Source organism: Struthio camelus, chromosome 1 (assembly GCF_040807025.1).
Source record: "Struthio camelus isolate bStrCam1 chromosome 1, bStrCam1.hap1, whole genome shotgun sequence".
Classification (NCBI taxonomy): Eukaryota; Metazoa; Chordata; class Aves; order Struthioniformes; family Struthionidae; genus Struthio; species Struthio camelus.
The window spans coordinates 146,776,567-146,800,949 of NC_090942.1; the positions used below are offsets into that span (position 1 = coordinate 146,776,567).

Here is a 24,383-nt window from a genome sequence, read left to right on the forward strand (position 1 = left end):
TGAAAGTAATTAAAACATGACATCAAGTAACAATGCTATTGTATCACGAAGAGGTTATCTATGCTTCTATTCAAATAGTAACATTCTACTCTCTCTTTGCACTGAAAACTTTCACACGCGTTTGTATACTTAAATGCCACTCCCAATCTTATGCAGAGAGTGAAGTATTTTCCAGGCAGTTGTGGGATCTCTAGAACCATGACTTTGGAAGTTGCATGCTTTTTCTGTTCATCTCAGTACTCATTAAAACATTTTATACAGCTATAAAGCGATTAAGGTGATAGATTGCTAGCTCCTCTCCATCAAATGAGTTACTGAACAATGTCAGCAGTCAGCAAGAAAAGAAGCCAGCCAGTAGCTTGTTTGTCTGCACTCCTACCAGCTCACATACTGTACACCTAATAGCTTCTTGCAGAAATGTTAGGAAAGTCTTCACTAAACGGAAGATGTTAAATTTTAGCACAAGGAAGAATTAAGGACCCAAGATTTGTGATCTAGTAGCCAGTCTCAATGGATAAAGAGTGGTAAATAATCCTCATTCTGATCAAGAAAAAATAATTTAAATTACAATTTATGATGAACAACTCTCTAAACCAGAACTTAACTTTTCATTTAGAAATTCTTTAAAAAAAATAAAATTTAGTTGAAATATACATTTTTTCACATGTAGTGTGGACAGAACTAAGGCAAAAATAGTCATATTTTTACAGCAGTACACTGAAATGATAGTTCCGTAGTAAGCAAGACTGGTTTATGTATTCTGGTACTTGCAAATTGACAATTCATTTCACAGTCTGTTTCTCTTTTGCCTTCCTTAGAACTTTTACCAATTCAACACAGTTTGCATACTAATAGCAAAATCCAAACCAAATCTGTCAGAAACATTAACTGAGCAGTAAGATAAACTTTGCTTTTCTAGACACTATTTCATTATAACTCTCTCAGCTATGGCTAAAAAGATTTTTCAAGTAATCTGTACACTCAGAAATACTTGCTCGAGTTTTTCCTGGAAGACAGAAAAGAAAGACTTTGTGTTTTAGAATTAGAGTTTCTTGGGGAGGAGAGAGGAAACCAAACCACTTATTTGAGCCATTAAAAAAAAATGACTCAGCCCATAATTTCATCCACCTCTCCACCTCTCCGAAAGTGAATCAGTTCTGGCACTAGTCAATTCATTTTATAACAAAATCTATTATTTGTGCTCAAACTTCATCTTCAAATACTAAAGTGTTTCAATGGCACCAGTGATATTTTTCTTCCTGCAAACATTTATTATTAAGGGGTTAGTCTAGACTGATTTGCATTAACTGACAACTCAGAGAGATGGGCCTTAGTGCAATTTGCAGTTGCACCATACCAGCGTTTGTTTGGAAACACAAAGGACTAGCATCAGCCACAAGACGTGTACCATGACAACAGCCTGTTTCCCTGGATGAAGGGGAACGCTGGAAGAGAAGGCTCGTATCTCTACTTCAACTGACATTGTAACATGTACACACAATAGTACTTAAAATTCTGAAGGACACCATGCTCACAAGGATACTGCATGCATACAGTCAACGTGACTAGTTTTAGCTACCCAAAGCAGGTAGATAAACTGAACAAACTAGTTAGATAGAATCCTTCTAAGTGGCAACCTTAGATGTATAGCAGGCCATAGACCTGGCACGTGGTCTTTGTCAGATAAGGATCCCCCCCCACTTTAAAAAAAGCTTAATTGTTACTTTCCATTCTCCATTACTGGTATTTGAGGAACAAGAAAAATCTTTTCTTCTGTACTAAGACGACAGTCTCGAGATATAGTGAGTCTGATGTGTTCATGTATTTAGTAAAACATAGGGAATGCACTCACATTGAAGCCTTCAAGGTTTCTAGTCCAAATGCATATTCAGAAAGTACTTCTGTTCTGATATATTTAGACAAAAACATTTATCAAGAACTCTCCACGTCCACCTTATGTATCCACTCTGTTTCTATATCAATTTTTTAATGCAAATAGGATTTACTTGCAGGTAATCATTATGCACATCAGACTTCATCCTACCCTGTAAATTTACTCATTATGTAGAACAACACAGGAAAGCAATAGGAGTGGACGGAAGTGTCCCTAGGACAGGTGACAGTTGCATGCTGAAGGCTGAAAGCTGTGCCTGTGGATAGCACTGGCAGTGGAGAAAGTGACAAGTATGTAGTAGCAACATTTGAAGGGAGGGAGAAGGAAACAGAGTCAGAGAGGTTTGGTTGCAAAGAAGTTGTCAGCTAGTTGTCAGCTACAGCTGACTTATAGCTACAGCTGTAAGTTTCACAGTCATAGCCCTTGCCAAAAGTTTTGGGGAAAACAAAGTCAGGTCCACATCTCTGCTTAATATGCACAGCAAAAGAGCTGGCCCTTCTGGAAGGCAGAAAGAGCAAAAAGAAAAGCTGGAAGTTTTTGTGAAAAGGGTGGCGGGGTTATAAATCAGATTGCAAAGTTGCTGGGGAAGACGCAAACATGGACAGTTCTGATCCAAAGATGTTGTGTCTATATGATACTTGCAACACTTGGGGAGGGTGAGGGCAGGGAAGAGTCTTTGAAATACACACTGAATTTGGGATGCAGTCACAAGATGATTAGCCTCAAGCATGCACTGAGAAGCACAGAAGCAGGCAGAAATTTCTGGCATGAAAGAGGGAGAATGCAAACACGCACGTATAGCTGGAGGTGCAGGAAAAAACACAAGATTTAAAGATAAAGACAGAACAGAGAAAAAGATAACTTTACACAAAAGCTTTTTACATAGGCTTCTCCAAACCCTTCCCCCAAACCTTATCATGATACCTCTCGTTTTCAATTTTAACAAGGACTTGAGCGCTCCCACAGCTGTTTTGTCCAACAATAGCATCAGGTCTAATAAGAACTGTATCTCAGCCTACACATTTTACCTCACTTATTTTTAACGCACCACATCACTCTACTACTATCCCCACCATCCCCTTCCTTCTTTACACATGATCAGTATTTTATTCCGAATCATAGGGGAGAAACAGGTGATGGTAAAATAGAAATGTAAACGCTGCAACTTCATTTTTTTCCAGACACAAAAGGTTCAGAGTATAGTACTTTTATAGTAGATATCTTTAAACTAGTGACACTACCAATATTGCAGAATACAATCCGACTTTCAGAATTTGCTCTCATGGAAATATCAGAGTTTAACACATTTCTCACTGCTTTATTTTTCTTTTAAAATATTAGATTTCTTCACAGACAGAAAAGATGCAACCAACACTCTAGGTGGTTAAGCAAAAGAGAATTAGTATACAATTTTACAATTAAAATCTGACAAGATTTAGTTTTATCCCTGAAAGCTACAGGAGTTCAATCAAAGCAGAACTTCTATTTTATGAAAAGATTAACTTGCAGCCCCCATTTAGCTGATCAAAGAACAACTCCCATTCTTTAAAAAAAAAAAAGTTCATCTTTACCTAGACTAAAACTCCTAGGCTCTAAGTCAAATCAGTCTTGAAGGTATTTTACACGTACCCCTTCTGAAGACCATTCCTTGAGAAAAATTTCTAAGAATCAAGAGATCCAACAGGAGTCTTACATGACTCGAGCTGTGAGAAAGGTACACCTGAATTAACATCTACAGTTAATTAACAGTTACCTCACTCAATAGCTTTTCCTTTTACAAGTAAAGGGTGCTATTTCTTTGATGTTTATAGTATGTGTTCACAGATGACCGAAATCTGCATGAAGAAAACACAAACAAGATTTGTTCTACGGGCAATATTTTCTGACAAGACCTGACTTAAATTTAAATTAGTTTTTTTTTTTTTAAATGCAGTTTACACGGTCTTTTCCCCAGACATATTAAAACGATTTCTGTGTTTGAGATACAAACTACATATTTTAAAGGAACAACTGCATATTTGCAAAAAACATTATAAACAGTTACACCACAAACAGCCAGGTTCTTGGGAGCGTCACGGGAATCTGTCTTACGAGTTCTTGGAATTCGCTGTGGAAAAGCTTCTAGGTCCTGTTTTTCTGGGCTATCCAGTAACACCAAATGCAGCGAATAAGACAGCTTAGAAGAAGTTTGGGCACTGCAGTAATTTTATTTTCAACACCTGAAAAACGGACTTGCTGGCAGCAAGTAGAGAAGTTTTTCCTAGCATATAGAAAAAGAATTTTGTTCCCTTTTTTTAAATGAAAAAAACAAACTAAAAGCAGCCCTTACAATACCATGGAACCCTCCAAACACTCTCTTTTGGAGTATTACCCCTAAGTCTACATATCAGCTGCTCGATGCTGCTGCTTCCGATGACTGCTTTTCCAAGCTGACACAGAGACCTCCAACGAGACACCTACCTACCAGGCAGACGATAACATACAGTGGTCGAAACCCTATTGGGCGCAGCTGACAGGATCAGGGCAGCACTGGCTGGTGTGGCTAGTGGCCATGAGCCACCCCAGGCCGGTCACAGTGCCTGCCCAGGCTGCAGCCTGCGGGTGATGACACCCCTGAGGGACTACCCCTGGGCTGGGGACACCCTAAGGGGCAAGGAGACCCAGGCTGGAGTGAAGGCGACACTGAGAAAGAAGGAGGAACAGGGGAAAATCAGCAATCAGCATGGAGGAGCTGCAGCAAGAAGCAACTACACACTGACCGCCACCTCCCCGAAGGAAGCGGGCGAAAATGAAGGCACACGAGCCCTGGGAGGGGGAGGGTTAGTGTTTGTCTTAAGCTGAGCCTGGGAAAGGGGGAGGAAAAGGGTTTACTTAGGCGTTTGTTCTGTTTGGTCTTTTCCTCAGTACCCGAATCAGTGATGAGAAGTGTGTGCTAACCAGCAGTAAGATAAATTACGTAGAAGTTCCCCAAGTGGAGACCATTTTGCCCACAACAGTAGCCGGTGGGGAACGCGGGCAGCAGCCGCATGGTGGCTGTGAGAGGTGGTGGAGCCTTGCTGGGGGCGCTGGGAGGCTGCGGTGGCTGCTGCGGTCGCGGTCGGGCGCCCATCTGGCGGGGGGTGGGGGGGGATGCGAACAGCCTGTAAGCAGGGGAGAGACAGAGGGGCCCAGCGAGCCCTTGCCAGACGGCAAGGCGATGGGGAAGAAGAGGGCTGGGTCTCGCTCCAGCCCTGGGGCTGTCTCGCCGTGCAGGGTCCAAGAGCAGCAGCAGCCCAGGGGCTGCTCAGGGGCTGTGACCCCCTGGGGAGTGGGTGCGACTGTGCTGGGGCATGCTAAGTGCTCCGGGGGTACAGGTCGGGACCCCTCAGGGGGTCAGCAGGCAGTCTGTCGGAGCAGCCGGCTGCAGAAAGAGCAAGTAGGGTGCAGTTTTTGACTCAGGAGATCCAAGTTCTGGGGAGTGTGGGGCCTGTGCTACTTGCGAACACTGTGCCATGCAAGGGAGGAGGGCTTTGGGATCAGCTAATGGATGGATATGTTGAGCAGTGATCCACTCCTGCTGATCCCACAAACGAGACACCCCTGTGGAAGGACGGGGAAGAAGGGGGTAATCGACTGGCTGCTGGACTGTGTTTACAAGCAAGAGGGTGGCACCTCCAAAAGGTGATCACTGATGGCAGGCAGAGTTACTAACACCCTTCCGGTATTACCTGGTTACCTGGTGGAACACCTTGTTGATCAAGGAGTGACCTGTATGTACCATATTGGAGGGAGCGTGCCACAAGATTGGCATGAAAGCCAGGGATAATACTGAGAATCCAGTAGTATCGTAAACCTCTTGAAAAACGTCAGGAAAGAATGGCTATTCGGCATGTTCCTGTCCTACATGCTGGGAATTAGGATGCTCATGAATGAAAAAGGAGAGGATATGGCTGAACAGAATGGAAAGCCCTCTGGAGATCTAGCATTGTGAGATAAGGAATTGTGAGCACATGGGAGAGTCACAGCTCAGTTAAACCATAAATTATCCTGCCCTAACCTCTATTATGACATATACCGATTGCAACAACTGATTAAAATGTACTGCGCTGGGGGACCCTGCTGCTGGCCTGGCAGCAGACAGAGATAATCAAAGTTACTGGACTATCTGGGAAAGGCAGCCAGGCGTCACTTTGCCTCAACAGCATCACATCCTAGTGAATATCAGTGCTCAACATACCTTACTGCCTTCCTGCGGGCAGTGATGAATGAGTAGTTATTCACAGAGTAACTGGGGGAGGGACATGCCTAACTCTAGTGGAAGGGAACATCAGCAGGATTGGTAGCCCCTACTTGCTGCCACTGGCCCTACTGCCCCTGCCATGCTGGGGACTGACTTTCTTGACCACTGTAGGCAGACAGATGGGACAGGAAGAAGGCTTTGGGCTTTTGAAACAGGCAGTATGTTTTGCATAGGAGACAGTCAGCTACAAAACTCTACTGACCCCAATATTGTTGCATGTGCTCAGACCCAGTTGTTGTTCCCTTGGCAACCCAAATAATTTGCTGAAGGCAGTATTGAACTGACTGAGGGGCCACTGGTGAAATTCAAAAATTAACTGATTGCCTGGGAAAAACAAGGGCTGAGGTTTCAAACACCTTCACCTTGCAACAGTCCTATCTGGGTAGTACAGAAGCCTAGTGGCGAATTAACAATAGACAATAGAGCTTTGAATAAAAAGTTACACTCCTATTAGCTGCTGCAGTTCCAGGCGTGCTGCAGTTCTTGTATGAGCTAGAAACCAAAGAACAAAGCTGATATAAAACCAGTACTGCAAATGCTTTCTTTTCGATCCCTCTGGCTGAAGAAGTGAGACTCCAGTTTGCCTTCATCTGGAATGGTATGCAATATACCAGCAACTGGCTGCCACAGGGGTGGAAACATAGCCCGACCATCTACCATGGCATCATTTGCAAAACTTTAAAGCAACTCTAGAGATTGTTTTCACATTGGAGGAACAACTCCAGAAGAAGTACTAAGTAATGGGCAGCAGGTAATCATTGTCTTTCTCAATGCTGGACTTGCCATTAAGTGCTCCAAAGTAAAAGGCACACTTGAGAAATACAGTTTTCAGGTGTGTAGAGGCAAGATGAGTGGAGACATATCTCAGCTGAACAATGTGCTTACTTGGATAAGCACAATGGACTCCTGCGCAATAAACAAGAAACCCAAGCCTTCTTGCATATTACTGGATTTTGGTGTATGCTCATCCCTGGCTACAGTCAATGGATCAAACCCTTATATCATGTGTTCTGTAAAGAGACTGACTTTGGGAAAAGGAGCAACAACAGCAAGCTTTTGACCAGATCAAGCAGGAAACAGCCCATGCAATCGCATTAGGACTGAGCTGGGAAAGTAGTAATGTGAAAATAACTGTTATGCCAGCGCTGATAAGAAAAGCAATGTATGGAGTTTGTGACAACGAGCCCCTCAAGAGCGGAAAGGAGGCCATTAGGATTCTGGAGTCAAAGCTACAAAGGAGGAGAAAATAACCATCCCTCTGGAACAAAAGGTCCTGGCTGCAGCTGAGGGTGTTTTGAGTGCTACTGAATTGTTAGGCACAGAACAACCACTCCAATTATGTCCCAGATTCTGACCTGAATTTTATGTTCAACGATTCAAAGCCGACTGGGAGAAGAGTAACTACCTCTGCCTGGAAGAAATGGGTCCTTGCGATTACCCAGCAGGAACGTATTAGTTCAGTCTCCAGACTGGGACTAGTTGAGCTGATCAACTAGTTGAGCTGATCACTGACTAATCAGTCAGTGGCCAGCAAAGGAACAACAGACCGAACTCCTCGGGCTATTGAAGCCCCAGCATATGATGAATTAAGTGCTGAAAGTAAACAGTGGATGTTGTTTACTGACAGATCCTGTAAAATCACAGCAGGAAACAGGAGTTGGTGAGCTGTTGCTCAGAGCTCTTCACAAGAGAAGCTGCCACCTGCGAAGGGATCAGAGGCTCCACTCAGTTTGCAGAATTAAGGGCCTTGGAATATGCTCAGGACCAGCAGTGGCCTTCAGTATATGTATATATAGACTGCAGGGTGGTCGCTAATGTGGTGAAGAAATGGCTGAAAGAATGGAACTGTAGTAACTGGCAGCAGTGAGGTAAATCACTTTAGCAGCAAAAGAATGGAAGTAATACAACAGGTACTTGAAGAAAGATATACTTTAATATAGCACACTAACACACATATCCCAGATCGAAAGGCAACTCCAGAAACACGACAACCAGGCTGACCAGCTAGGGACCTGCCAGCATCTGGGATGGGAGCATAAAGGAGAACTATTTCTAGCCAGGTGGGTCAGGAAACTGCTGCGCACATCAGGAGGGATTGGACTTGCTACCGGGTCAGAGACTTGTCTTAGGAAGCCATAATACAAGCAAATAGGCAATGTGACATCTGTGGGATCATCTGACACACTAGAAAGTACGAAAGATGAAATAGTATGTGTGATGGGAGAAACGGGTATTTGGAGAAGCTTGTAAAGTATATAGGTCCCTTACCCTCTGGCAATACTGGCAGGTGCTACGTTCTCACACTGGCAGAGCTATCACAAGGGTGACTACAAGCTTTCCCATCTCCAAAAGCAAATGGAAGTAGCACTCTAGAAGGAAAATATAAACATATTCGCTGGCACCACAGAACGCAGCTTAGGCTTGGATCGGATAATGGGAGTAATTTCAGAAAAACTGTCCAGGAATGGGCAGAAGATCATGGAGCAGAATGGGTGATATTCCCTATCATCTCCCAGCAGCTGGAAAGTTAAAACGGTACAATGGCTTATTAATAGGCATGCTAAAAGCTCTAGAGAAGGGGAATTTTACAAGGTAGGAATCTCACCTCCAGGAAGTGGTGAGGCCAACTGACATAAAGTCAGGGATCTGTCATAGCAACCCTGCAGAAAACCATACACCCCAAGCTCGAACGGGTCATAAAGTACCAGTGAACCCTGGGGACGCTTGGATAGAGAAGTAAGTTTGTGCGTCTTCCCTCTCCCGCAGCTGAAATCCCTCAGGAGGGGGTCCTTATAGCTCAAAGACCAGGGTTTACTTACCGAGTGGCCTTTGGAAACAGAATAGTGAAACGTGTGCTGTTACATGTGATAAATAGAATAATCTTATTTTACTTCATGAACTACATGTTAAATGGCTTGTAGACATGAGGCTGAAGTTTGTGGTAAGTGTTCAAATTATTATGACGTTAACCCGATACAGACTGCAGAGATACCGAGTCTGCGATGGGTATATGTTCAGTCCGTGATGTTAAACCTTGCAATCTATTTCCCAGAGGCGAGGGGTGGGCTTTTAGTAAAGGTATCTACACATTGTTACTGCGTTAATCCCTGTTGTCTCCTCTGCAGGACGGAAGGGTAGAGTCTGTAATGAATGTTACGACTGGGCTGACGTAAAAAGTACAGTTTATAAGGGACTTATATCCAGTCTAGTTCTTAAATACGTGTTTTGCAGAGGTGAGGGGTGGGATGCATGAGGCATAAATGAGGGTTTCAGTAGCAGTGGGCAACAGTAGTGACCTCTTCGGGAGGAGGCCATGGACTGCCCTGTGTCAGTCACAGCCACATTCAGCCAGCTCTGAAACCAAAGTTTACAACCTGTCACCCACCCAAACTTCAGCCAGTCAGTTGAAGGCACAGGCACACAGAGTACCCCTGCTCAAACATATCTGGGAAGGAGCAGCAGCCTTTGGGGGCAGGAGACACGCGAGGAGACACTCTGGGAGACACAGAGAGAGAGAGACAGAGAGAGAGAGAGACTGCTGAGGAGACGTGGCTGGAGTTGCTCCATGCCAAAGACACCCTTGAGGGACCACAGCCCTTGGGCAACCCATGATGAGACAGGGACACTGAGAAGCAAGGAGCAGCGCAGGGAAACTAGTAAGAAGCAGCAGAAAGAAACCATTACACAGCATCCCCAACCTCTCACATTGCCTGTCCTCATTGAAGAAATTGGGACACACCTGAGCGTAACCAGCAGCAAAAATCAAGGAAGTGAGACTAAGAAGAGGGAGAGGACAAGTGTTTGGCTTAAGTTGAGCTGGGAAAGGGGGAAGAAAGATGTTTACTTCCGAGTATTTGTTTCATCATTCATGTTTTCTCAGTACCTGAATCAGGGATTAGATAGCTGCGTTAACTGGCAGTAAGTCAAATCAGAAGTTCCCCAAGTCAAGACTGTTTTTCTTGTGACATTCTCTGCACACACTTCTGCTAGACTCTGAAGAGTAGGTTCCTATACCAGAGCATGGAAAAGCAGTACGACTAAAAAGAAGATGCTTGCCCCTGTCAAGATGACCTTAACTGATAAAGATTAGTATTATTACACCATTTTGCTAACATAACTGTCACCCAATGAAAAACAAATTTATTGCAGTGAGAGGTTCAGGAAGGCAAGAGTTAAAACAAAACCTTTTTACAAATGCTGCCAAACCTATCACACATACCACAGTAACATCAGGAAAATACTGACATTGGTTTTGGCTGGACAGTGGCCAGGCTTGGGCTAGGGTAAGTCATGCTTAACTCTTGCCAAGTTAAATTATTGCAACTACAGAAAGCTGTAGCAGTTTGTTGCAGTGATGTCATTTTGATCTAGCAATGCAGTGGCCATTTTATATGAGTAACAGCACACATAAAACCCCAAACATTTCAAGCTAGAGGAAACAGAAGCATGGAACAACACGAGCTGCATTTTTCAAGTTCATGTTGGCAAGCATGTGCACTAGCATCACTATAAAAATGTTTAATTAAAGCAAGCTATTTATTTTTTTTAATCAGATTTAAAAGACAAACATCCCCACAGCTTGCAAAACAGACACTGGTCTCCAGGAGTCCCTGTTCTACCTCTCTACTCCAGCTAAAAGCTCTAACCACTAGATTACAGACAGGCTCCTTTAACCACCTCTCATATAACTAGTAATTTTCTTCAGTGACTTGCCTCAACAAGAAATTAGTGGCACAGGTGTTTCTTTCCCTCTGCTCATAGCCATGTAGTTACAGCAGTTTTAGGAAGCAGGGATCTCCACCTTTAATTCCCTTAGGCTACAGATCTTAAAACACAGATACCTCAGTTCCCAGGCAAGTATTTTACTCACCACTCGGTATTCAGTAGGACAACTATTTGTAGTGGAAACTATGTTTCAATCAACAAGCTCTGTTCAATGCTTTCAGAGAATACTTAACACTGTGTACCTTTAACCTAGACTCTAGATCTACAGTAAACAGACACCTTTTTATGCCTTGATCTTTCTGCAGTACCAAAGGGAAACTGTGAGCTTTGTGTCTATGTGCAAGCTCTAGGTGTTTTTTGCTGCTCATCATTGGATTTTTAAGTTCCTCTGAGGTGCTGGTCTCTTCCCGGTACCTAGTATTTTCTTCATTCTGCTCTGAAAAAAACAGATGCCTAGAAGTTAGATCCTGGGCTAAACTGGTGGTGTTGCAGATTTAAGCTGGCTGAGCCAATCCGATGACTCACCACTGGCCAGAGCAGGAAGTCTCCTTCCCTCTCTCCCCCCTCTGCCTCCCCCAATCTCATTTCCACTCCCAGATGTTCAGTCCTGCCACTCCCTTGTGCTGGCTCTGACACCCATCAGACACTGCAGAAGAGATTCAACGCACCAAATTAGTCATTTGCTGACTTAAGCTGAATCATGTGAGTACAGGGTCTGGTGGGCACCAGACCAAACACAGGAGGAGAAAAATGGGAAAATGCCACTTCCTAGCAGCGGCAAGCTGTCAGACTGGCTCAAGCCACAATGTATGTAACTCACAGCCTTCCTCTGGATTCAGCCCCATGGACACCTAAATTCTAGCTTAGCCTGACTTTCAGAGCTCATACTTTGCAAATGATAAAACACTTAAATACCAGCTGCAGGGCTAAAACTGCAAGCTCTTCTTCTAGGCAAGCTCAGATAAAGTTCACCATGGCATAATAATATATTCAAATCCTCCTGATATTCTGCATATTGTTTAAACATTGACACAGTTTTCAAGTGACTAAGATGTATAATTCAATAATAAAAAAAAAGCACTTCCAAGGCCACAGATATGTATGGTTTAACTGTGAGAGCCACTAGTCCAAATGAAACTGAATGACTGTTCAAGTCCAAACAGTTACGCAACAGCTGTGCAGTAAAATCCTTAATTTTTATAGCAATACTGTTTATTTAGAATACAGACAGCATACTAACAGTGGCATTTAAGCTTTCAAAGTATGTAATTCAGATTTTACCTATATTTCAACCAAAGATTGCAGCAGCACAAGTTTGAAACTGCCCTAAACCACCCCACCCTCATCAGACTGACATTCTCAACAGTTCTTGAATTCTTTCTTAAAGAAAAGCGTTTAACTTAATAACTCATCTACTTTGTTCACATTATGGCCATTAACCACTAGTCAGATAAGTTAACTAGCTTTTTAAAAGCTATCGGTTAAAAATTTAGCGTCTTTTTCTTCAGAAGTCCAAACATAAAGCTTGACGGAAGACTTGGTACCCTTTTCCTCCAGTGAAGCAGAAACTGGACAGAGGGTATTCACCTCAAAAATTCTAAATAGAGAGTTTAGAAAGCCTAATTGTGAGTGGTCCCAGATACCTCCATATCTTAAGACCATTACACCAAAGGTGGCGTTGTCCAAAACTGTGAGGACTGTTTACAGAAACAGAGACAGTTTTCAAAAATAAGTAGTGAGATGATATCTCAGTTACAGCAGTATGAATCATCTGCCAGCTTTTCAGTTAGTTATTACAAATTTATACTATTTTTCCAAGAGTTCAGCTTGGCCCACCTAGCATTTAAGACCGCAACAAGGCCATAGCAATATAACTGAATTCAAGCAAGCTTGAAACCAAAGTGCTTATTTAGCATGCTGCATGCATCTATATCTTTCAGTCAAAGCTAGGAACCAGTATTTTTTATTTCTCTCCCACAATGAGGAGATGCACTGTTTTAATATTTGAAAGGTTATTTTTCCAAAGTACTTGCCAAAAAATTGCCTAGGCGTAGCATTAAGCGTATTTACTAGCATAGAGAAAAAAAGTGTTTCTTAGAAATAAGAGAAAAGTTACACCAACGAAAAGAGACAGTTTGCATTGCATATTCCAACTTAGGAGTCTGGCAATTAGCTTTCTCCTGACGGGGGGAAAAAGAAAAAAAAAAAGGCAGTAGCGGGAACGACGTCTCCTCCGAGCAAGAAATCCCTCCACCCAGCGCGTTCCCTTACACCAAACACAAATACACTATTACACACACGCTGTTCCGATCAAGGTTGAAGAAAATTGACCCATAAACGTTTTGAAGCTCCGATAAGCTCTCAGAAAACACGCCGCAGCGTTTTATAGCGGAGTTTCCCCGCCCGAAACTAATAAAGCTGGCACGTGAAGGCGAACTTTCTGGTGAGCAACTGCCGCCCTAAATTTGTCATAACGCTGTTTTCTTTCCTAAAATGGAAGCTGAACTGAAGTAGAGCTCCCCGGCTCCGCCGAAAATCACAGCGAGACTTCCAAGAAAACTACCCTGAGCCAAAGGGCCCTAGAAAAGACGGTATTCGCTAGGTGGGTAACAGCCTCTGTACCGCAGGGATTAAAAAAAAAAAAAAAAAAGGCATTTCCAGGGCGGGAGACGAGCAGAGAGGTCGGGAATACTTTGCGACTTAGCGAAAATAAAGTGAAGAAGAGGCAGCGGGCGGCAGGGCTGCCTCCCCGACCCATCGCCGCACCGCGCCGCACGGCGGGGCTCGCCGCTGCCGCCCCTCGGGACACGGGGAAACCCCACCGCGCCGCGCCGCGCCGCCCCTCACCTCGCACTCGGGCCAGGACAGAGAGGAGCGCAAGCAGGAGAAAGAGCCCGCGACGCAGCATGACTGCCCGTCCGCCACCGCCGCCTCCGCCTGCCGGGCCGACGTCCGCCTCGCTGCCGCCCCGCGCTCGCCGCCACCCTGCCCGAGGGAGAGCGGCAGGATCCGGGCCCGCCCCTCCCCTCCTCTCCTCTCCCCGCCGCCGCCGCCGCCGCCGCCCCGGGCGGGGCCGCCGCCGCCGCCCGCTCCTCCCGCCGCCGGGGGGCGCCCCGCGGCCGGCCGGAGCCGCCGCCGCCGCCGCCGGCTGCCCCGAGGGAGCCCTCTGGGCTTTGGGTGCCGCTGTGCCCGCAGCCACCCCGTTTTCCCGGCAGTAGCTAGGCGGACATCTAATGATCTTAGGCAGGAGCGTGGTTTTCCTCTGGTCGGGCAGCGAGAGCTGTCGCCCGGACGGCTGGTTTGTGCTATTTGCAAGTAAAGCCGCGTGAGGCCCGCGGCCGAAGGGCGCCGAGGTAGCGCCGCCGCGCAGCGTGGAGCAGGGCAGGCGGCGAGGTCTCCTGCCCTGGGAAGGGTGGGGGGTGAAGAATAAGAGACCTGTTTGGGTAGGACTCCTTTCCCACGTCCTGTCTTGGACGCCTGCCTTCATGGGAGCTGGTTGCTCGCCCGCTGCAGCCCCAGGGGCGCTGCTGTGGACGCAGCAGGGGTGTCCGTCCTAGGCTGGACGGTTACTGCTGCTTCTGGAGATCAAGATGGGAGCCAAGGAAAAACGGACACTGTCAGGCGAAGCTGCTTGCAGGCGTGTTTGTAACACAGATGTCTCCCCCGAATCCCAGCTTCCACTTTCCACGCGCGGGTACACATTGATTATCGATGGGATAATGGATAGTTCAGTGACGCACGGTGTGTGATTTAGAGACTAACGGAAGATTTGTTGCTTCCTTTCAGTCGGAGAGGCCCACACCTCTGCTGCAGCATTTGTAGGACTTTGCCACCTGAAAAAGTAGAAGGTCACCGAGCGAGTGAGTCCCTGTCACCAGTTCATAAATTGATAGTAATATTTCTTCCTCCTCAGCAGTTCACAGCCCAATAATTATCAGGTCTAACCTCAGGCATTAAAGAGTTTTACTATACTAGTAAAATTAATATCTTAAAACTGGCAGTATTTTAAGTTAAGAATAAGCTTTTCCTTTAAAATACCTGACTTTTGCAGAAGTACTACTAGAGAGGCCATTGATGGCTGTAGGTAGCGGGACCTGAAAAGCAAGAGGTGGCTTTTCCAGTCATTAACATTTGTGGAATCAACATTACGCTGTTGTGAGAAGCTTTCTTTTTTCTCTGCACTCCAAGCCCAGAAGATAAGATTAAATACATGCAGTGTGTAATCCGACAGTATGTATCTGTTCGTTACTGCTATCTGTACATTCATAGGAAATTATTAATGTCGCTCAAAGGATGTCCTTTAACAGGGTGTTTGTAACAGCTGTAAATCATCATCCAAGAAGTTGCTATATTGACAAAAAGAACGATAATTTGTACTCCCAAACTACTATGCACTTCTTTATTTAATCATTTTGTACCAAACCATTCTTTTTTCAGGATTACACAACTGCTGAAAAAAGCCTAGTTATTTCACTGGAATTACCATGTCAAATCAGGCCTATGTAGTTTCCTGTTTCCGGAGTCAGTCATTGTCAAAGTCACCATCTTCACAGAAGGTAAAAGCAACCTCCTGTTAAGGCAGATATGAGATAATTGCACTTCACACTTCAGCTGTTTCTAATTCTTAGCAGTTTCCAGTTGGTTTCATCTTTGAGGCACAGTCATGGTTTGCTAGCGCTAGCTGTTATATGGCTAACCAAATGTCCAGATTTATGAGTATCAAATCATTTTTTCAATCTTACTAATCTTTTGATATAAAGATTTCACTGACATCTTGTGAAAATCAGTTTCACTCTATAGAGTTGCCAGCTCTTCTAGGTCTGCAATGTTGATTAAAAAAAAAGTTTGTCATTTCGTTCATAAAGCCAGCTTATCTGTAAAAATAAAAATAATTTAGTACTAGTGGTGGTTATCTGATTGTGTGAGTAATATGCACAGTGTGAAATCCACTTCTTCCAGTGGTGCCTGCCTTTGCTTGACCTGCATTGGTTATCCTAGCACTCATTTTTCTCTCTTTATCCCCCACCCTTAGCCTTTGCAAACAGCTCAGGCATGTGCCTGATCTGAAGATGCCTTGGAAGGAAAGAAGCAGCATGTCATAGGTTACCTTAAGACTTATTTTTAAAGAACAGTGTCTTTGAGAGACGTGCAAATTGTATATGGTTTGGCCCTATGAAAAGTATGATTTACACTACAGTACTATCAGGTTAGAAGTTGTAAATCCAGAAGAAACTATCCAAACTTCAACAAACTGAAAAGATGTGAGCAGCTTGAGAAAGGAGCTGCTTTTACAGCTGTCTGCAAGCTATGAAGATAAATGCTCCTTTCTTCTGTTTCCTCCTATTGCTCTTCTGAGTAAGATCCTTGTAGCTCTTTTCCTGTCTCTGCGTAACATAACTTAACATAACTTTTTGCTCCTTTTGCTTATGAGCTCACAGTGTTTCCGGAAACAGCATAACTCATCAGATATTCAAAGAAGCAAAGGAAAGACTTTTTTTTTTTTTTTTTTTTTGCTACAAGCAAAGCATTTGTAGAGCAGGTATAAACTTACTGCTCTGCTTTTCACCCAAGGACAGCTTTTGGAAAAAGAGTGCCACAAACAGTGCCACTAGGCAGAGAAGCAGGAGAGCAAGACACCATTTCGAAAAAAAGAAAGGTAGTATTGTTCAAGTCAATAGTAAAAAGCCTTGATGCGTACCTGTGTTCACTTACTATGACAAAATTGGTAGGAATATGGAAGGGGAAAATAACCTTGGAAGTTGCTTTGCCTTTTTGCTCATACTCTTCACCAGAATTTGAGTTGTGAGAAGAAGAAGGGTTTGGTTCCACCACCAAAGATTCCTGCAAGTAGGTATAATATCACATAGGTCAAAGTTTTAGGGTCACAAGCAAGATGATATATTGTAGTCAGTCAATATAACTTTGATTTTTTTTTTTAAAGAATGAAATATAAAACTTATCATAAACATAGTTAACTTCAACTTATCTTTGGTTAAAGATTATAAAAACTGCATCAAGCATCAGTATTATTTCCAGTTCTGATGGTATATTCAGAGTTGACGAGAATCCAAACAAACTTTAGCATCTACTACATTACTTTTGCTGGCTCTTCTATTGGAGTGGGTGGTATTTTCTGATGCTCTCTGCTTTACTAGATAGAAGAGACATTAAGACCCTGCAGCTCAAGGGTCTCTTCCTAAGAGAACAAATTAGATCTCTCTACAACAGCGTAGTAGTGCTCAATAACAAAGATCTTTCAGGAAAGGAGTTTATGCGTGAGATGCGTAGATGCTGGACAACCTCTGCAAAGGCCAGCTACCCAGTCTTTGTTACTCTAGGCTTTTCCTTCTGTAAATGCCTTCTGTTGCTGCCACTTGTAGCAGCAATTATTGCAGTATGCCTGTGTGAGTTAAGGCACTAGCCTGGATAAGTAGGCACTAAGGTCCATGGCAACAGAGATCCCATCTCCTTTAAAGTTCATCCAATTTCTATTACAATAAAAAATTATTCTACTGTGACGATAAGGCAGGTACTATTTCCTTTTCATATTTCCTTCAAGTAGTTTTATATATTGTCTTTCATTTTTTCCTAGTAACTTCTGTACATACTTCGACTACGCTTCCTGCTGCTGTAAACTATCCAAAAATCTTTCCATATCCACAGGTTGTTTTTTTTTTTCAGAAAAGCTCATGTGACTTTATAGCCTGTTCTCTGCATATTAATCAACATTTGAAAAGATGTTAGGGGAAAAGTTGTTAAAAAACATGTACACTATGTGGTATGAATGCTACTCAAGAGTATAATTCCATAATGGAACATCAGTTCATTGATTAATGAAATAACCTATTTCTCTTACAAAAACCAGTTCTTGGGCATAATACTATTTTAGTGGCAGGGAGATTTTATTCCCTAGGTACCTGTTTCAAGCAAATGCAGCCATCAGCTACAGTCCTTAACAGAGTCTTCCTAGGTTTGTGAAAGACCAGCTGTATTTTATGCATATGTCAGTAAAATATAGGAAGGATATTGAACAGATTTGTAAGAGTGATACACAGACTGTTTAAGCTTATTAATATCTATAAGTATAGATATTCACTGTTAATTCTTTTCTGAGTATCTTTTCTTAAACCTTAGATCTTGAGGAACTAACTTTCCTGCAGTTTTCTGAGCAACCTGTTCTTTACTATTTCTCTCCCCTTCTCTTAGGTGCTGTCTTCTTTAATACATGCCACTGCAACCATTTTCCCTTAAAACCAATCTCTTTTCCTTCTGGAATTATTCACACCAGGGTAATTGGAAATAGTAGCCTTTTATTATCACAGAATTACAAAATAGTTGAGGTTGGAAGGGACCTCTGAAGATCATCTAGCCCAACATCCCTGCTCAAGCAGGGCCATCTAGAGCATATTTCCCAGAATCGCTTTCAGGTGAGTTTTGAATATTTCCGGTGAAGGAGACTCTGCAGTCTCTCTGGGCAACCTGTTCCAGCGCTCTGTCACCCTCACAGTGAAGAAGTGTTTCCTCATGTTCAGATGGAACTTTTGTTGCTTCGGTTTGTGCCTGTTGCCTCTTGGCCTGTCGTTGGGCACCACGCAGAAGAGTCTGGCCCCATCCTCTTGACACTCTCCCTTCAGATACTTGTCCGCATTGATCAGATTGCCCCTCAGTCTTCTCTTCTCCAGGCTAAACAGGCCCAGCTCCTGCAGCCTTTCTTCAGAGCAGAGGTGCTCCAGTCCCCTCATCATCTCTGTAGGCCTCCGCTGGACTCTCTCCAGTAGTGCCACGTCTCTCTTGGACTGGGGAGCCCAGCACTGGACACAGGACTCCAGGTGAGGCCTCCCCAGGGCTGAGTAGAGGGGCAGGATCACCTCCCTCCACCTGCTGGCAACACTCTTCATGCACACCACCATACCATTGGCCTTCTTGGCCACAGGGGCACCTTGCTGGCTCATGCTCAACTGGTTGTCCACCAGCACTGCCACGTCCTTCTCCGCACAGCTGCTTTCCAGCACGTCAGCCCCCAGCCTGTCCTGCTGCAGGCGGTTATTCCTCCCCACGTGCAGCACCCTGCACTGGCCTTTGTGGAACTTCCGGAGGTTCCTCTCCGCCCAGCTCTCCAGCCTCTCCCGGGCCCTCTGAAGGGCAGCACAGCCTTCTGGGGTGTCAGCCACTCCCCCCACTTTAGTAGCATCACCAAACTTGCTGGAGAGTGCACTCTGTCCCTTCCTCCAGGTCACTGATGAATACATTGAACAAGACTGGACCCAGGACTGACCCCTAGGAGACACCACTAGCTACAGGCCTCCAACTAGACCGCACCACTGACCACAACCCTCTGAGTTCAGCCATCCAGCCAGTTCTCCATCCACCTCACTGTCCACTCATCCAGCCCACAGTTCCTGAGTTTACCTAGGAGGATGTGATGGGAGACGGTGCCAAAAGCCTGGCTGAAGTCCAGGTAGACAACATCCACTGCTCTCCCCTCCTCTAACCAGCCAGTCATTCCATCCTGGAAGGCTCTCAGGTTGGTCAGGCATGATTTCCCTTTGGTGAAGCCGTGCTGACTCCTCCTGATCACCTTCTTGTCCTCCAGATGCTTAGTGAGAACCTCCAGGAGGAGCTGTTCCATCACCTTTGCAGGGCTGGAGGTGAGGCTGACAGGCCTGTAGTTGCCTGGCTCCTCCTTCTTGCCCTTTTGGAAGACTGCAGTCACACTGGCTTTCTTCCAGTCCTCAGGCACCTCTCCTGATCTCCAGGACCTTTCCAAGATGATGGAGAGTGGCCTAGTGATAACATTCGCCAGCTCCCTCCGCACTCGTGGGTGCATCCCATTGGGGCCCACGGATTTGTGGATGTCAGGTTTGGACAAATGATCTCTAACTGGATCCTCCTCGACCAAGGGAGAGTCTTCCTTTCTCCAGCCTTCCTCTCTTGTCCCCGGGTCTGAAATTCCCGACGGCTGGCCTTAGCAGTCAAGACTGAAGCAAAGGTGGCGTTCAGCAACTCTGCCTTCTCTGTATCCTTTGTCACCAGGGCACCCGCCCCATTCAGCAGTGGGCCCACGTTTTCCCTAGCCTTCCTTTTGCTGTTGCTGTATTGGAAGAAGCCCTTCTTGTTGTCCTTGACATCCCCTGCCAGATTTAATTCCAAATGGGCCTTAGCCTTCCTTGTCGCATCCCTGCACGCTCTGACAACGTCCCTGTATTCCTCCTAAGTGGCCTGTCCCCTTTTCCACATTCTGTACACTTCCTTCTTCTGTTGGAGTTGTGCCAGGAGTTCCTTGCTCATCCACGCAGGTCTTCTGCCCACTTTCCTCGACTTCTTACTCAAAAGGATGCACTGATCTTGAGCCTGGAGGAGGTGATCCTTGAATATTAACCAGCTTTCTTGGACCCCTCTTCCTTCTAGGGCCCTACCCCATGAGATTCCCCTAAGTAGGTCCCTGAAGAGGCCAAAGTCAGCTCTCCTCAAGTCCAGCGTTGCAATCTTACTCATTGCCCTGCTTCCTCCTTGTAGGATCCTGAACTCTACCATCTCATGGTCACTGCAGCCAAGGCTATCCCCAGCCTTCGCGTCTCCAACTAGACCTTCTTTGTTTGTTAGTACAAGGTCCAGCAGCGCACCTCTGCTTGTTGGCGTCTCCACCACCTGGGTCAAGAAATTATCCTCAGTGCTTTGCAGGAACCTCTTTGACTGTTTGTGCCTAGCTGTGCTGTCTTCCCAGCAGATGTCAGGGTGGTTGAAGTCCCCCATGAGAACCAGGGCCTGTGATCATGAGGTATTTCCAGCTGTCTGTAGAAGGCCTCATCAATTTCCTCTTCCTGATCAGGTGGCCTGTAGTAAACTCCCACCACCATGTCACCGATGTTAGCCTGCCCTTTAATCCTTACCCATAAGCTCTCAACTTGCTCTTCATCCACCCCTAGGCAGAGCTCCCTACATTCTCGTTGCTCCCTCACATAAAGGGTGACTCCACCACCTCGCCTTCCTGGCCTGTCTTTCCTAAAAAGCACGTAGCCATCCATGACAGCATCCCAGTCATGTGAGCTATCCCACCATGTCTCTGTCACTGCAATGAGATCATGGCCCTGCGATCGCACACAGATCTCTAACTCTTCCTGTTTATTCCCCATTGCATGCATTGGTGTACAGGCCAATCGAGCATGCAGGCTTCCCAGGGGAGGTGCTAGAGGATCCTCCATAGCCATGTCCCATGCTGTCTCCCCTGGCTGCATGCACCCGCTGGAGGCATCCTGACTTGAGCAGTGTTTTACTGACTCCCCTGCCACTATACCACTCCCCTTCCCCCATCTTTCCTAGTTTAAAAACCTCCTTACCAGGCTGGCCAATCTGTTGGCAAAGACACGTGTGCCCGACTTGGTAAGGTGGATCCCATCTCTTTCCATCAGCTGTCGATCTTCAAATGGTTCCCATGGTCATAGAAACCAAAACCCTGCTGCCAACACCAGCAGCGCAGCCAGTTGTTAAGTTGGAAAACTCGTCTACTCCTCCTTCCGTCCCTTCCCCTCACAGGCAGCATTGAGGAGAAAACGACCTGGGCTCCCAGGCCCTTGACCACCATTCCCAGAGCTCTGAAGTCCTATTTGATGGTTTCCAGTTTGCCCTTTGTGTCATTAGTCATTAGATGGTAGTCTGGTCATTATTATGACCAGAGGCTAAATGCCTACCCATTATCTAGGGTGTTGAATCACTTAAAAGTAAGCAGAGGCTTTCATAATACATTTTATTAGTTAAGCTGATGTTAGAGAGACAGGTCTTCTTTATCAGTATTAATTCTGTGATTTTTTAGGCTAGGTGTATCAAATATTGGAGGTTTTTTACTTATTTATTTTGTATTTTGGGGGGTTCCTTTTCTGATGGAACAAGTGATTTTTTCATAGTTACTGCAAAGTGTTAAAATTTCTGTTAGATATTATTAATTGTTTATATTCATCCTTTTCAAATAAGTGCTTTATTGATTTATTTTCTTTGATTTCTGTTTCAATAAACTGTGATTTCTTTACTATATTCTAGTAAACTGAGTTTTTTTGTTATCCACAGAGCTCTTTATAAGAATTTGTCTTCATGATAGTATGGGCTAGAAATAGCTAGTCTAGTATAAATGCTGAAAGCATTCTAGTTGTAGCAGTATAGAGCTCTACATAGGCTTATCAATTACAGTGAAGAGCTTTTTTTGAAGATCCTTGTAAGTATGCTGTGCTATTGTGTAGATGTATCCCAAGAAAGTAAAGTAGGTCTTCTGCTGATATGAACGCCTGTAGTCCTCTTGATTCCTTTAGCAGTATGGCAATTTTATACTAGCTGGTAAATCCATGTTTGTAATTTTTGAACTGCTGAAATTCAAGTTCTGTGGTTAACTATATGAAACCTCTGTCTCCTCCTATATCTGTATTTCACCATTTAATTTTATTTTGAATATTTTAAGTCTCTTTTATTTTAATGTAAGCATTTATTTGGCTTACGGAAAAGAGAACCTAGAATATCTTTCCTCTGTTTCTGGCAAAGTGATCTTTGCAGTAATGAAGTGCTTGGTCTTCTTGACAAACTTGTGATGTTCAATAATTTTTTTACTTATAAGAACAAAATAATTCGATTTGAAGATGATAACTTAATGCTGTTTTTGTATGTCCCTGATGTTAAATTCTATTTGTTTCTGTTCTTTAAACAAAGAAGAAGAAAGGAGAAAAACTGACTAAACAAACCCTTAAAAAGGTAAATGCTACACTGAGTTTCTTCTATTTGTTCAAGAAGCTGCATCCTTCTGAAACTAAGTGAATATGATTTAGGCGCTATTGGCATACATTCCGTAAAATATATGCTGCTTTATTCCATAAAACAGTGACATGTGAGTATATATTTTGAAAATCTAGGTACTGTTGTCCTTTGCTATATTATCTGAACATATCCTCCTTAGTATTTTTGTTGTTTTTTCTATTTTTAGCTCTAATCAAAAGTAGTTCATTTCTATAACCTATTATGTTCACATATGTAAGCAAAAGCAAGTTAGAATGCCTTTATTCTTCAGCCATGGTGTGATGATTGTGATATTCCTAATATAGGCATTGCTTAGACAGTAAAAAATGTGAAAATATTCTCTTTTCTTGAAAATATTCTATACAAGCTTGAGTGTGCATGTCTCATTGTTCTGGAATCAAGCTTCCCAGAAGTTTCTTTCCTGTAAAAATTGGGTGAAGCAGTCATACATCCCATTCTGTGGCTATCCCTCCCTTTGCTTGCCACGGGAATCCAGCCCTGCGTAATCACTGCTTCTAATGCTCTCTTTCCTTCATGCCTTCCCAGTCATGCTGTAGAAGCCTGCTGGAGCATGTGCCACAAAGTGACCTGTACCAGATGCATGAATGAGACCAGTTGCCTTGAAGGTGAGTTAGTTCAATACAGAACTGCATGAACTATAAGACCAAGAGGATTCAGCAATTTCCATGATTGATCCAATTAGATTAATCTTGGGTTATGTGCTATGCTGAAGGCCTAAGTTAAAAATACTTGCTTTAGAACAGAGGAAGAAGGCTAAGATGTAGTGAAAACTAATTTATCTTCCATGGATTATTGTCTTCTACATCCCCACCTCTGTTACATAGCACATATTACATAACCAGTGAATTTTATAAACACGATAAGGGTGTAGCTGAATTCTTGAAAGAATTTAGCAGATCTCACAAACAAGGCATAAATTTAGAGGCCATTTGTGAAGGCATTTTGTTCTTAATGATTTTTGTGTATGCATGCTAGATGCATCACATCAGGGCAAAATCTTTTGAGCTATACTGATATAACAAAAACATCTCTGTAATTCTGTCTTAGGTCTCCATATAGGAATCCTTCATTAAGATGCTATGGCAAATGCTGCTAGAAACTTCGTTGATCTACAATCTAAGGCAAGCATAAGTTATTTGAGTTCTGTGTATCAGAACACCAGCAGTAGATGCTCCAGGATGCATGCTATGAAGCGTACTGTTGTTGCACTTAGCTTTAAAGCTTTTGAAGCTTTAAGCCTACCGCATCAAGCCCAGCAGTAGTTTGAAGGACAGTGGTGTGAGTCTTTGTATAGTCTGGCTATGGGCTCAAAGACCCAAAGAAGCTCAAGTCACTAAGTCAAGTGTTTATGGAAAGAAACTGTAGGGCCTATGATATGAGGTAGAGACTGTCCATTCTTGAAAAGACAGAACTATGAAAATAAATGAAAAATCATGGCATCGGAACCCTTGCTTTCGGTATGGGAATACCCGAAACTAATTTGTATCATGATAAAGTGATAATAGTACTACTCAACCTAAGAATATTTTAACAGTGAATGTTAACTGTAGCCCAAGAAGAATTCAGGCCTCCAATCCCTCATTAGCGTTTGGGTTCTCTTTTACTCCGAGCAAAGTGGCTGTTACATTTTCAACTCACTTGAATGCACTGCAGGCCTCTTACCTCCCTCCTCCCCCCAGATTCATAGCC

At 44.0% G+C, this 24,383-nt stretch overlaps 1 protein-coding gene across 2 annotated transcripts in view; it reads right to left on the reverse strand.

The window, feature by feature from the left end:
* Positions 1-13,982, reverse strand: part of LOC104138728 (CD99 molecule (Xg blood group)) — a 34,081-nt gene extending 20,099 nt beyond the window's left edge. The window contains exon 1 of one of the 2 annotated variants that reach the window (XM_068922060.1): positions 13,746-13,982. In XM_068922060.1, coding sequence (XP_068778161.1) covers positions 13,746-13,806 — 61 coding nt within the window. In that variant the 5' untranslated portion in view covers positions 13,807-13,982. The remainder of the gene's footprint in view (positions 1-13,745) is intronic. The other variant, XM_068922069.1, reaches the window with a different exon arrangement.
* Positions 13,983-24,383: the final 10,401 nt, after the last annotated feature.